This window comes from Aquarana catesbeiana, linkage group LG06 (genome assembly GCF_042186555.1).
Source record: "Aquarana catesbeiana isolate 2022-GZ linkage group LG06, ASM4218655v1, whole genome shotgun sequence".
In the NCBI taxonomy this organism is placed as follows: domain Eukaryota; kingdom Metazoa; phylum Chordata; class Amphibia; order Anura; family Ranidae; genus Aquarana; species Aquarana catesbeiana.
In genome coordinates, this window is record NC_133329.1 from 82,676,707 (window position 1) to 82,691,974 (window position 15,268).

Genomic DNA, 15,268 nt, shown 5'->3' on the forward strand with positions numbered 1-15,268 from the left:
ATATATAATCTTAAGGGAAGAAAGGGCACTTGGCCAGAGCCGGTAGATGGAATGGAAGGGCCTGTGAAGACTAGGGTGTCAATATTGTATATTATTACTCACTATGTCCACTCCATGCACCATGCTTGTCCCATACTGCAACTCCAGTGCCCTGTAGTTTGGAATGCCGCAGCAGGTAGTATAATGACCCCCCACTCTCCTGGTAGGAGTTGGAATGCCATCTAAACATCTGTCAGGCTTTTACTGCTCTGTGGGCAATGGACACATTGCCCACATGGTCACCAGAACAAGTGGGGGGAAAGCTCAACAGGAGCACAGCAGAGGGTAATACTCTTCCCTACTCTATCCTAAGTCAAAAGTGGAATCCCCCCCCCCCCCTTTAAGCCACCAGCACTGATCCAAAATTAAAATTTAGGTTGTGTGGAGCCACCCTTTAAAATATGTCCATTAATATGCCCCAAGGTGAAAGATTCTCAGGCAAGCATAAAAGCAGAGCAAAAAGTCTAAATCCAATAGGAATCCTACGTGTTCGGATATCCTGAATTTATTAGATTTGTCAAAAACCTTATACAGTGACAAGAAGTTTGTTAAAGTTTTCTCTTTATTAAATAATGTCTTTACATGTTTGTATATTGTTTTTTTTCTTAGAAACTACAAGAAAACAATTAGAAAACAGATGTAGAAACCATAATAAATCTTGTACAATTTTTAATATGCAGAATCATTATTTTCCCCTAATTAAGATGACAACAAAGTCATGGTGGGCTTTTTTTTTTCCCTGATCTAGTCCTTCCACTCCTTTTTTATACTCAATTTCCACTCCCAGGACAAGTGGTCGGTTTTGTCGTCATCTGTGAAGAAGGACTTAATTGAATACGTCCCACGGGCAAGCATTCCTTTCGGAGCCTCCTCTAGTGGCGTTAGGAATTCGTACGGTTCCACCCGAGGGCCATAACTGCCAACCATGTGCGTCTCTTTGTCAACTGTTGACAAAAAAAAAGAAAAAAACATTTTTTCACTTATTTTTGATCTAGGTAAAGAGACCATATAATTTTATATACTGTGTACATACACTGGAAAAAAAAAAATCCCATTACTAGATTTCCTTTATTCCTAGTCTGCTGACAACTGTAAAATTTTGCATTTCATATCACTCTGTGGGGTTAATTTACTAAAACTGGATAGTGCAAAAATCTGGTGCAGCTCTGCATAGCAACCAATCAGCTTCCAAGTTTCAGCCTTTGTTCATACTGAAAACGGCTTTGAAATTGTGCACGTGTACATCTGAACTCGCAAGATTTCAAAGCCGCATTTCAGTCCGACTTCGGTGGGTGACTTCAAAGACATTGGTGCGGGTTCATGCAAAGATGTCTATTGAAATCGCCCCTGAAGTCGCCAAAAGTTGTGCAGGAACTACTTTTGGAAATCGGTGCAACGCCGACTTTGGGACGCTCCTATTGCCGGTAATAGGCTCCGAACTGACCTGTCAATTCGCGCCAATGTGAACGAGGGCCCATAGTCAAAGCTTAATTGAACAAGCTGAAGTTAGAAGCAGATTGGCTACCATGCACAGCTGCATCAGAATTTGCACACTACAGTTTTAGTAAGTCAACCCCTGTGTCTCTCTGAGGGCCTGGAACGTACATACCTGCTTTCAGGAGCCACAACCAGCTGATCCAGAGCTCCAGTAGACTGGTTGCTTCTTCCGAATGTCATCAACAGTCTCCAAAGGACCATGCTGCTGGACAGCCAATAGCAAGTGTCCATGTCACCCAGGCAGTGAAATGGACAGAGAGACAACTTGGGACATGGTGCATTAGGCGATCACAAATTTAGGCGTTTTGAGGCTTATAGAAGGCTGGACGACTACTAAGTCATCGCTAAAGCTGCTAAGAAATTGATTAGAACTAGACTATGGTGCTTCTGTTATGAACTTTAACCACTTCCAGCCCAAGCCAATTCTGGAACTCTCCTACATCTAAAAATCATCATTTTTTTGGCTAGAAAATTACTCAAACTTATATATGTTTTTAGCAGAGAATCTAGGGAATAAAATGGCGGTCGTTGCAACTTTTTATGTCACGCGGTATTTGCGCAGCAATTTTTTAAACTTTTTTTTTTGGAAAAAAACCTTAATTAAAAAAAAAATAAATAAATCAAAACACTAAAGTTAGCCTGATTTTTTTTGTATAATGTGAAAGATGTTGTTATGCTGAGTAGATAGATACCAAACATGTCACGCTTTAAAATTGCGCACACTTGTGGAATGGCGCCAAACTTCAGTACTTTAACATTTTTTTTACAGGTTCTCTGTTACAGAGGAGGTCTTGGAATATAATTATTGCTCTAACGTTTGCGGTGATACCTTGCATGTTGTTTGAATGCCATTTACAAATGTGGGCACAACATACGTATGTGATCACTTCTGCGTGAGAGCAGGCAGGGACGGGGGCGAATTTAAAATTATAAAAAAAAAAATAATAATTTTTTTAATAATTTTTTTTTTAATCACTTTCATTCCAATTACAAGGAATGTAAACATCCCTTGTAAAAGGAATAGGGCATGACAGGTCTTCTTTACAGAGAGATTTGGGGTCTATAAAACCCCACATCTGACCTCTAGCCTGGAAACAAAAAAAAGAAGAAGAAAAAAAAAAAAAATGCGATCTCTGCCTTTTCTGGTAAAAAAAAGGCGTGATATCATAACGTTGCAACCCGGCCTCTCCGGCTCGCTGAACGAACGGGTGAGCCAGTAGAAGAACTGGAGGGCAGTGGGAGCCGCTATGATTGTTTTTACATGACAGGAAATCACTGGCAGAAAACATTGATATCTGAATGATGGCTGCAGCCATCATTCAGATTAAACCACTTAAAAGTCCAGGACGTCATATGACGTCCACCTAAGGAAAAGTGATTAAGGATTAATTGCTCCACAGTGGCTGTAACTGCAGAGGTCAGTGGGGGCTTGTTTTAATGCTCATTTTCCTAAATGTACTTCTATAGCCTTGCCAAAGCTTTGGGAAGTCTATAGACATATAGGCTATAGAGGTATAGGTGTCAATTTATTACAGCTGGACTATTGCTGGTTATTTGAAAAATCTACACAGCCAACACTGTTGGTGGAATCAGACAGACTGCTGTCTTTTTCCAGCCGGTGTAATTATACAACAGGGTGCCATCATGAGGCATCGGAATGGCAGCAGCAGATGGACGAAACTGGGAGTTATAACTCCTGCAGTCTCAGAGATGGAAGAATGCAGCAAAAGATCCCTGGCCAGCAGCCATGAAAATACTAAAACAATGCTTTGAAATGGCTTTCTTACTGTAAAGTGGTTCTAAAGGCTTAAGGTTTTTTACCATCACATGCATGAAAGTAAAAAACTTTCAGTATGCAGCTCCTGCCCCACCCAATACTCTTATCAAAGTCCAGCGATGTGCATGAAAGCGGGTCTCTGCCTCCCCACTGGCCATTGGCTATCACTGCTGTCATTTACTGCCAGTGAGGAGGGAGTGGGGGCGGGGCCGTGCCAAAGTCCTTGTGTCTTATGGACACACGGAGCGGGGATCGAAGCGAGCATTCACGGGTGCCCCATAGCAAGTGGCTTGCTATGGGTGGACTCGGAGAAGAGAAGGAGCCAGGAGCGACAGGGGGAGACCTAAGAAGAGAAGGGACGGGCTGCTCTGTGCAAGAATGTTACCTATTTCATGAATGTTATTTTTATCAAAAAAGTTACCTTTTATTCCTGTCTTGTAGGTATGCTGTACATATCTCAGCCCAGATACAATTTCCTTGTTCACCTAGAAGAAAAGTAAAAAAAACTGACTGTGAATATAAAAGAAGACCATGCATCAGCACTAAAGGGTCCTGGGATACATTCAGGACCGCCCGGTAATACCAAATACTTCAACCTCTCTCTAAAAACACACCTTTCTCAGAAGCCTGTCATTGTCTTCAATAATCCGATACCTCAGGCACTTCCCATTATCATATAGGTTTTTTTTATGCCTTTTATTGTAAATTTCAATGTATGATACAAGAAACAAACAAATGGCCCCTGCCCCCACCTATAACTGGCCTTCACAGCAAGGAGCACATGGAAGGGCAAACGCATAGAAGACAATAGGCTCTGTATTGTATGATAGAATACAGAGCCTATTGGGCATACTCAGGCTCGTAAGAAATACAAAAACCAAACCAAAAAGTACGCTCGGACCACATGAGGAGTAGATCACTAGGATTGCATACATACATTCAGGGTTCAGGACCATAATAAGGGACTAATGAGAAAAGCATTGTGCCAAGCACGTTCACCTAGTTCGATCAAACACAGAGAGCATATACATGAAGTACCTAAACTCTGGTGTAACTACCACACACTGGTACACCGATTAGTCATCAGCAATAGAATCTGCATTAGTGAGCGGGGATTCGACCCAAATATCCCAAATTTTATGGAACTTCTGGGCACAACCACAAGACAGATAGGTGGCCTTGTAGAGTGGTAATGCTAGATTGACCAAACATTTCCAGAAATGAAGATGGTACTGAGGAGGATTTCCACAGAAGTACAATAGCTTTGCGTGCATAATAAAAGCAATAAACCAAAGAGTTCTAGAGGCCCGACAAGGAGCCAAAGGGTCAAGTAGTCCTATCAGACACACCTCTACTTTTAGCGGAATCTGAATAGTGACAGATAGAATAAATAAAACCACATCCTTCCAGAAAATTTTAAGCTGAAGACACAGCCAGAAAATGTGGATGAAATCTGCTGTGGGTGAAGAATACCTCCAGCAGGAGGCTGGGACAGATGGCTACATCCTTTTTTGCAGGTGTATGGGCGTGAGGTAAACTCTATGTAGGATTTTGAACTGGATTAATCTATCTTTGGTGGACACCAATTGAGAATAGGAGCATTTTCACATCTCCTCGCAATCTTCCGTGTCTAAGTCAGGAAAGTCAACTAACCATTTGGTTGTGAGGGATTCAAGCCCTGTATGGATTGAGGGATTCTTTGTAGATAGTAGACAGAGGTTTTACCAAGAACTCGTCTTTGAGCAGACCTTCAAGAGCAGAAGTATGAAAGGCAACTTGGTGGTTCTCAAATTGGGAATTGAAAGCATGTCAAAGTTGCAAAAATCTGAACAGATACGAGTTAAGCAAACCATGCTGATGTTTTAACCTGTCAAAAGTCTGCAACTGGCACTCGGAAAAGATCTGATCCAGAAATTTGATGCCTTTGATTACCCAAACATTTGGTTTGGGGATTGACAAATTCCAACAGTTTAGGATTAAATCACAATGGGGTTGGTTGGTGGTAAAATGTGCCCAGGAGAGTTAACAGTTGATTTTAGGACAGTTTTCACATATAAGGTTCCTTAATGGTTCATAGGATCCCAGACAAGCTGTCTCCAAAACCACCCCTGCATTAGACTCATCTGCTAGTAGCCAATTACGGGCATGTGTCAGCAGGACAGTCAAAAAGTACTTGTGGAGGTCAGGGCAAGCCAGGCCTCCTTCATGCCAGGGCCTTTGCAAAACCACCAATTTTCATCTCAGCTTACTTGGGCCCCAGAGAATAGAGAACAAATTGGTATCGGAAAGGCTTTTAAAAACTTTTTGGGGTATCCGCACAGGGGAATGTCCAAGTACATAAAGAAATGCAGGTAAGAGCTTAATTTTAAAATTGATTAATTTGCCCAATCAGGGAGAGGTGAAGATGCAACCAATCCTTCAGCCTAGCTTTCATGGTTTGTATTAACGGGGCCACATTTTATGCACAGTAATCAGAGGTGAAAGGTGAAATATAGATATCAAGGTTTTGATCTTATTGGTCCATTTTAATGGGAGATTGGGGTGTGCTAGAAGCGTGGCCGAAATATCAACAGGTAATCTTTGGGATTTATCCCGGTTAACTTTAATGCCAGAGCAGTCGGTGAAACCAGAGAGAATACACAGGGCCTCTTTAAGAGAAGGACTGGTGTCATTCAGAAATAAAATAAAGTCATCTGCATACATTCCTCCAACAGGGTTTACTAGCCCTATGATTTACCTAGTAAATATTTATGACCCTGATGTACTTATTCTGCAGGATACTCTGGTGATATCTGCTCTCCTCATCACCATCAGGTACACTTTTCATGCTGGCCTCCTAGTGAAGAAATAGCTGACCGGCCAACTCTGGCTACATCATTTTTGAGTCACTGACCTGGAATAGGCTTGCAGCAAATAAAAATTGGATACTTTTAGTATCTCTATAATTCTGGGTCAGTGACTCAAAGGATTAAAACCAATTCATCAGCACTACAAGCAGACATGTCGAATTTCCAGACGGAAAAGTCAGCAACTGAAAATGCTTTAAAGGAGCACAAACCACATACAGCTCCTTGAAAAAGTATTTATACCCCTTGAAATTTTTCCTCATTTGGTCACATTACTTTTAAAAAAATAAATGTATTTTATTGGGATTTTATGTGATAGACCAACACAAAGTGGCAAATAATTGTGAAGTGAAAGGAAAATGATAAATGGGTTTCAATTTTTTTTTACAAATAAATGTGAAAAGTGTGGCGTGCATTTGTATTCAGCCCCCCCGAGTCAATACTTTGTCGCCTTTTGCAGCAATTTTAGCTGCAAGTCTTTTTTGGGGATGTCTCTACCAGCTTTGCACATCTAGAGAGTGACATTTTTGCCCATTCTTCTTTGCAAAATAGATCAAGCTCTGTCAGATTGGATGGAGAGCGTCTGTGAACAGCAATTTTCAAGTCTTGCCACAGATTCTCAAGTGGATTTAGGTCTGGACTTTGACTGGACCATTCTAACACATGAATATGCTTTGATCTAAACCATTATTATTATTATACAGGATTTATATAGCACCAACAGTTTACGCAGCGCTTTACAACATTAGGGAGGACAGTACAAGTACAATACAATTCAATACAGGAGGAATCAGAGGGCCCTGCTCGTTAGAGCTTACAATCTAGGAGGGAGGGTCAAGTTATATATAAGGGTAATAGCTGTAGGGGATGAGCTAATGGAGAAAATAGTGCAGTTGTTAGATGTAGGCAGGATAGGCTTCTCTGAAGAGGAAAGTTTTCAGGGATCACATAAAAGTAGAAAAATTTGGAGACAGTCTGACAGATTGGGGTAGGGAATTCCAGAGGATGGGCGAAGCTCGGGAGAAGTCCTGGAGGCGGATATGGGAGGAGGTGATGAGGGAGCTAGAGAGCAGGAGGTCCTGGGAGGAACGGAGAGGGCGATTAGGTTGGTACTTTGAGACTAGGTTAGTGATGTAGCTGGGGGCAGAGTTGTGGATGGCTTTGTAACTTGTTAGTATTTTGAATTTAATTAGTTGGGTGAGTGGCAGCCAATGGAGGGATTGGCAGAGAGGGGTAGCAGACGCTGAGCGGTTTGTAAGGTGGATGAGTCTGGCAGCAGCATTCATGATGGACTAAAGGGGGGATAGTCTATTTAAAGGTAAGCCAATGAGGAGGGAGTTGCAGTAGTCGAGGCGAGAGATAACCAGGGAGTGAATCAGGAGCTTTGTGGTTTCATTGGTTAGAAAGGGACATAGTTTAGAAATGTTGCGGAGGTTGAGGCGGCAAGCTTTGGAAAGTGATTGGACGTGGGGCCGAAAGGAGAGTTCAGAATCCAGGATAACACCTAGTACCCTGACCCATTCCATTGTAGCTCTGGCTGTATGTTTAGGGTCGTTGTCCTGCTGGAAGGTGAACCTCCGCCCCAGTCTCAAGTCTTTTGCAGACTCTAAGGGCTAGTTTACACTTGCTTCAAACCATGGCTTCGGACACGCTTTGTTAAAGCTCTCTGAATGCCAGTCAAAGCTCCTGTCACTAAATAAAATGGTTAGCTTACAGTCCTGTTTACACCTTGCTTTTGCTTGGTGCTTCGATGAGGCTTTGGTGGGTCTTCGATAAGGCTTCAAGCGAGGTTTGCCATAGACTTCTATGGAGGCTTTAAGAGCTTTGAAGCACCACTGTAATTTTTGAAGCAAAGCTGAAGCAAAGCAAAGCAAATGTAAACAGGACTGTAAGCTTAGCATTTTATTTTAGTGACAGGAGCTTTGACTGGCTTTCAGAGCTTTAACAAAGCCTGTCTGAAGCCATGATTTGAAGCAAGTGGTGAAGCCGCTATAACCCAAGCTAAATTACTTTTTAGTGTATCCTTTTAGCATATCTATCATTGTCAATGCTCATTTGCTAGGAAGGTTAGATATCGTGTGCATGTGTGTTGTATGCAAAGTTGTAATACTGTATGTTGTGGATTGTTTTCCTACAATTGTAAAGAGTTTGCATGCAAAGCATTCTTATTTTTTTAACGCACATTAACCACTTCAGCTCCAAAAGATTTTACCCCCTTCATGACCAGGCCATTTTTTTGCTATACCGCACTGCGCTGCTTTAACTATTAATTGCGCGGTAATGCAATGCTGTACAGAAACTGAGTTTATATAATTTGCTTCACAAAAATAGAACTTTCTTTTGGTGGTATTTGAGCACCACTGGGTTTTTATTTTTTTTTGCAATGTAATAAAAAAAAAAAAAAAAAAAAAAAAGACCGAAAATTTTGAAGAACACGCCCAAAAAACAAAACCAACAATATTTTTTACATTCTGCTATAATACAAAAAAAAAAAAAAAAAAAAAAAAAAAAAAGGTCTTCCTAAATTTAAGGTCAAATGTATTCTGCTACGTGTCTTTGGTAAAAAAAAAAAAAAAAAAATCCCAATAAGTGTATATTGGTTGGTTTGCATGAAAGTTATAGAGTCTACAAACTATGGGATATATACTGGATTTTTTATTTATTTATTTTATATTACTACTGATGGCGATGATCAATGACTTCTAACTGGACTGCGATAGTGTGGCAAGCAATCTGACACTCACCGACATGGAGCGGAAACTAACTACCACTGACATTAATACAGTGTTAACACCATACACTGTCACCGTACGAATGACACTGTCTAACAGCTGATGGAAACATCAGCTGCGGTGCCAACATCGCTGGACTAAGTGTCAGATTATTAAAAGCCAGCAGCTGCAGTATGTGTAGCTGCTGGTTTTTAATTTTTTTTTTAGGCGGACCTCCGCTTTAACCACTTGCCGCCCGCCCTATTACAGAATGACGGCGGCAAAGTGGTTTGATATTCCTGATCGGTGATGTCATATGACGTGATCAGGAATATCGAGTTGCTGCGCGCCCCCGTGGGCGCGCATCGCGGCGATCGTTGTTGCGGGGTGTCAGTCTGACACCCTGCAACACCGATCTAGGTAAAGAGTCTCCGACGGAGACTCTTTACCACGTGATCAGCCGTGTCCAATCACGGCTGATCACGATGTAAATAGAAAGAGCCGGTGATCGGCTTTTCCTCACTCGCGTCTGACAGACGCGAGTAGAGGAGAGCCGATCGGCTGCTCTCCTGACAGGGGGGGTCTGTGCTGATTGTTTATCAGCACAGCCCCCCCTCGGATCCTACCCAGGACCACCAGGGAAGCCGCCCAGGACCAGCAGGGAAGCGATACACACTGGACCACCAGGTATGCCCCCTAGACCACCGGGGAAATGCCACTGTGTGCCCAGGCAGTTGCCAATCTGTGCCCAGGCAGCTGCCAGTCAGTGCCCACTTCAATGCCTACCACTGCCAGTGCCACCAGGGATGCCCATCAGTGCCTCATATCAGTGCCACGTATCAGTGCCCAGCAGTGCCGCCTATCAGTGCCACCCTATCAGTGCCCAGCAGTGCCGCCTTTCATTGCCCATCAGTGCCACCCATCAGTGCCCAGCAGTGCCGCCTTTCATTGCCACCCATCAGTGCCACCCATCAGTGCCACCCATCAGTGCTGCATATGAGTGCCACCCATCAGTGCTGCATATGAGTGCCACCCATCAGTGCTGCATATGAGTGCCACCCATCAGTGCCGCCTACCAGTGGCCATCAGTGCCGCCTACCAGTGGCCATCAGTGCCGCCTACCAGTGGCCATCGTCAGTGCCGCCGTATCAGTGCTGCCTTATCAGTGCCCATCAGTGAAAGAGAAAACTTACTTATTTACAATTTTTTTTAACAGAAACAAAAGCAAAATTGTTATTTTTTTCAAAATTTTCGGTCTTTTTTTTATTTGTTTAGCAAAAAATAAAAACCGCAGAGGTGATCAAATACCACCAAAAGAAAGTTCTATTTGTGGGAACAAAATGATAAAAATTTAGTTTGGGTACAGTGTAGCATGACCGCGCAATTGTCATTCAAACTGCGACAGCGCTGAAAGCTGAAAATTGGTCTGGGCAGGAGGGTGTATAAGTGCCTGGTATTGAAGTGGTTAAGCACACCCATCACACACTGATCAGTCGGTAAATTTCTTAAATTTCGTGTTTTTTCTTAAATTTTTTTAACCTTACCTTAAATGTAATTTTAACCCTGTAACTGGAAGCCTCCTTCAGGACATAGGTGTGATCTTTCAACGTTCCTACATTGCCTGCAAATATAAATGATCATCCGTTAATGCAAAACATACAGATACATATTAAATTATCGGCAGTAAACCCATACTGGGGCTAGCACTGTGCCCTTAGGACAGCAGGGTCATTATTCTTATCCAAGAATGTTTTCTGTGATATTGAAATGGTCATAAAGTAACAACTGACAACGCTGACAAAGACAGGCAACTATGTTGTACATATTCAGTCAAAAGGAATAGATAAGAAAGTCTTATAGTCATATAGTACACATAGAAGGAAGGTATCACATCGGCAAGTTATTAAGTTGCAAAGGACAAATGAAATGAGACTTCATCACAGACTGTTGCAGTGGGGTCTTTCTGAAGGTGATTAGCCAAATCTTGAATGTATCTAAACCCGAAAAAAAAAAAAAAAAAATTGTAAAAATTAGGAGGTACAACGAATGAAAGTTTTGGTGCTGAAACGGAAAAAAAAAAAAAAAAAAAGCAGGATGCAATTGGCCGAAAACTGAAAAGGACAGTTTTTAAAAAATATTTATTTTTTTATATATAATTGTATTATATTCGACTTTTTAATATCAATTAAAATTAATATGAATTCATCGTCGGCCATTATTGTCACCTTTAGCGCAAGAAAAGCTCAAGAAAAATGTATCCCTTTGAAACTTCTATGTATGTCTGCACATTGGTGCGTTGGGCTTCCATTGTGGTGTTAAAGTGATTGTAAAGGATTGTTTTTTTTTTTTTTTAAATAACAAACATGTCATACTTACCTGCACTGTGCAGCTTGTTTTGCACAGAGTGGCCCCGAATCTGCTCTTCTGGGGTCCCCCAGCGGCTCTCACAGCTCCTCCCAACATCAGATAACCCCCTCGGAGAAGCGCTCTCCCCAGGGGGTTACCTTGCGGGCGCTCCATCATTTGCTTCCACGGACATGAATGCCGGACTCGGCCCTACCGTCCAAGTCATTGGATTTGATTGACAGCAGCAATGAAGGGGCTCAGGTAAGTAAAACGGGGGATTGACTGCATAGGGTGCATTAGGGTGAAAAAACACAAGGATTTACAACCCCTTTAAAAATCCTACTTGCTGCATTTTTGGTCAGAAAAAAAAAAAAAAGAAACAAAACCACCAAACCACGGACCTCCCAGTCTAAATGCATTAAAAACACAGCAAGAACGCATCATTAAACGCACCCGTATTACGTTTTTGATGCGCTTTTTGAGTCACATGGCCAATGAAAAACACACCATAAAGCATAGTAAAATTGTGGTAAAAACGGCGAATTCGCGGCAAAATCACATGCATTTTTGGTGCCTTTACTGGCACCTTTTTCTCTGATCGGCCGGATGCCAAAAACACTATTTTCGGACGAAATTTCGGTGCATCTCTAGTAAAAATTGCAGCATGGTTGTGCTGGTTGCATTAATTTCCACTTTTAGGCTAAGAAAATGTTCAGTAAGTACAGAAAATACCAGAAGTGTCCATGTTGCTCACTGTAAAAAGCCAAAATTCACCTTTATGAAAAAAAAATAAAAATAAATAAAAAAAAAAAAAAAATAATAAAGGAGGGATAAATGCACATCTATTTTCAGGAAAAAAAAAATGCATTTTTTTTCCCCCCTGCAGCCTGCAGAGCATTGCACGTGTGATCAATGGATAATGGGTGCATGGTCAGGCTCTTGTACACACAGCCTAGTGCTCTCTGCTCTCACCTCTGAACAGGCAGACGGTTCCTGAGCTGTAAGCAGTGTGAATGAACTACCAGTCTGCTGAATCTTATCTCGACTGTGTAAACTACCAATACCATTTATCCACTATTTTATAGAGAAGAACAAAGGTAGACAATGATGGCTGCCTACAGAGATAAAGTAAATCAAGGACTGGTAAGCTGCAAAAAAAAAAAAAAAAATTGTTGTTGGGTTTAGATACATTTTAGGTCCTAAATATTTTCCATAAAATATGTGTGTAGGTTTTATGACTTGCATGTAATAATAATTAAAATCACACCAACAGAGAACAATAGAGCACTGTTTTTTATATACAGTATATAGCCAACATCTGTGTTTAATAAGGTACATGTTCCTATAATTTAGTAGATTTTGACAGCATATGGTATTTAGCCTGTTAGTACTTGTTGGTTTTTAAACTAGTTTTTTGGCAAGTCTGGTGATTCAAAGTGTCACTAAACCCACACCATTAAAAAAAAAAAAAAAAAAAAGGAAGAATAAAATGGTGTATTACATGCTGTTACGAGACTTGTTTTCTGGTTGATCCTGCTGCTCTCTATCGCCCCCTTCTGTTCATGTCCCCAATGCAGCTAGGGATTTTGTAGTGCAGTGTTGGCAGCCCTGCACATGCTCAGTTTTCAGTGAGTTTCTATGATAAACATTTCCTCCCCATCACATCTGAGCAGCCCATGTGACTATAAAGTCACACATGTGGGCGTATACACAGTGATAAATGACAGCCCACTCCCTCCTCCTCCTCCATGCCCACTAACCAGCTAAACACAACAGGGGTGAGATTTTACATGTAGATCAATGGAGGCTTCACCTCCCTCTTATTCGAAGCCACAGACTGAAGGGATGTGACACAGCCTGTGACTGACAGGAAACACACACACACCATGTTATTGCCAAAAAATAATAAACAGTTGATTTCAAATATACACTCGCTGGCCACTTTATTAGGTACACCTGTTCAATTGCTTGGTAACACAAATTGCTATATCAGCCAAATCACATGGCAGCAACTCAATGCATTTAAACATCTAGACGTGGTGAAGACGACTTGCTGAAGTTCAAACTGAACATCAGAATGGGGAAGTAAGGGGATTTAAGTGACTTTGAACGTTGCATGGTTGTTGGTGCCAGACGGGTTGGTCTGAGGATTTAAAAAAAATCTGCTTGTCTCCCAGGATTTTCCGAACAACCATCTCTCGGGTTTACAGAGAACGGTCCAAAAAAAGAGAAAATATCCAGTGAGTGGCAGTTGTGTGGATGAAAATGCCTTGTTGATGTCAGAGGAGAATGGAGCAGACTGGTTTGAGATGATAGAAAGGCAACAGTAACTCAAATAACCACTCGTTACACCCAAGGTATGCAGAATACCATCTCTGAAGGCCCAACACATGGAACCTTGAAGAAGATGGGCTACAGCAGCAGAAGACCACACCGGGTGCCACTCCTGTCAGCTAAGAACAGGAAACTGAGGCTACAATTCACACAGGATCACCAAAATGTGTTAATAGAAGATTGGAAAAAGGTTACCTGGTCTGATGAGTCTCAATTTCATCTGTGACATTCAGATGGTGGGGTCAGAATTTGGCGTAAACATGAAATCATGGATCCATCCTGCCTTGTATCACCGGTTCAGACTGGTGGTGGTGTAATGGTGGGGGGGATATTTTCTTGGCACACTTCGGGCCTCTTATTATCAATTGAGCATCGATTAAAGTACTGTTGCTGACCATGTCCATCCCTTTATGACTACAGTGTACCCATCTTCTGATGGCTCCTTCCAGTAGGATAATGCACCATGTCACAAAGCTCCAATCATCTCACCACTGGACAATGAGGTCCCTGTACTCCAATGGCCTCCACAATCACCAGATCTCATCCAATAGAGCACCTTTGGGATGTGGTGGAACGGGAGATACACATCATGTATGTGCAGCCGACAAATCTGCAGCAACTGCGTGATGCTATCATGTCACTATGGACCAAAATATCTGAGAAATGTTTCCAACACCCTGTTGAATTTATGCCACGAAGAATGAAGGCAAAAGGGGGTCCAACCCGGTACTAGCAAGGTGTACCCAATAAAGTGGCCGGTGAGTGGATATTTGTAGGACAATTTTAAACAGTTTATTGATAATATTTTTACTCTGTATTAGGGCTGAAACAACTAATCGATTAATCGACAACTAATCGATTATGAAATTAATCGATTGCTATTTTCATAATCGATCGGCCAGTAACATAATGGGGTTCAAAAAAAATGAAAACGAGCCCTTTATAGTACAAAAAGAGCAAATAATCGCTACTGTAGAGGTTACTTTCACAGTTCTACAGTAAAAAAATGAACCCCTTACAGTAGTGATTATCTGCTAATTTTATTTTTTTTGAACCCCATTATGTTACTAAACGTCTTAGACCTGGTTCACATCTCTGTGTTTTTTGGTGCTTTTTTGCAGAAGCTCACTACAGTTCATTAACATGGTTTCCTATGGGACACGTTCACATCTATGCTTTTTTCAGCCACTGTGTGTTGAGAAAGGGTCAGGGACTTTTTTTTTAAAACAAAAACGGTGCTTTTTTGGTTCAATATACTTCAATGGAGCTGCAGAAAAGCATTTAATGCAATTTTGCAGCAATTTGTGTTTTTTTAATCTGCCCAATAAATTGTCCAAAAAAAATGCAAAAACGCAAATCGCCGCAAAATCACGTGTGCAATAATCAAAACGCACAGCAAAAAGCACTGCAGAAACAGATCAAAAGCAAACTGCCTAGGTGTGTACTGAGCCTTATGCTGGACACACCGATCAATTTTCAGACGAGAATATTCAGACAAAAAATCTTTGTACATTCGCTGAATGAAAGAATGTTGTTTGAAATTTTCACTTGTTTTTAACATTCTATTTTTAAAATGAATGTAATTTCTGAACAAAAACCTCATACACTGTCTGAAAACTTCTTGGTGAAAGGAATTTTCAATTTTCAAATTTTCCTGTCACTGTGGTTGAAAATGAACATCGATTTGACCCCACTAACGATTAGAAAATCGAACGATC

The 15,268-nt window shown here is 41.4% G+C and overlaps 1 protein-coding gene across 2 annotated transcripts in view; it reads right to left on the reverse strand.

Moving 5' to 3' along the window:
* Positions 1-583: 583 nt before the first annotated feature.
* LOC141148682 (rho GDP-dissociation inhibitor 2-like) overlaps positions 584-15,268 on the reverse strand; it is a 129,360-nt gene continuing 114,675 nt past the window's right edge. For both annotated transcript variants that reach the window (XM_073636324.1, XM_073636323.1), the window contains exons 4-6: positions 10,415-10,491; positions 3,735-3,798; positions 584-983 (exon numbers count right to left, since the gene is read on the reverse strand). In XM_073636324.1, the coding sequence (XP_073492425.1) occupies positions 784-983; positions 3,735-3,798; positions 10,415-10,491 (341 nt within the window). In that variant the 3' untranslated portion in view covers positions 584-783. The remainder of the gene's footprint in view (positions 984-3,734; positions 3,799-10,414; positions 10,492-15,268) is intronic.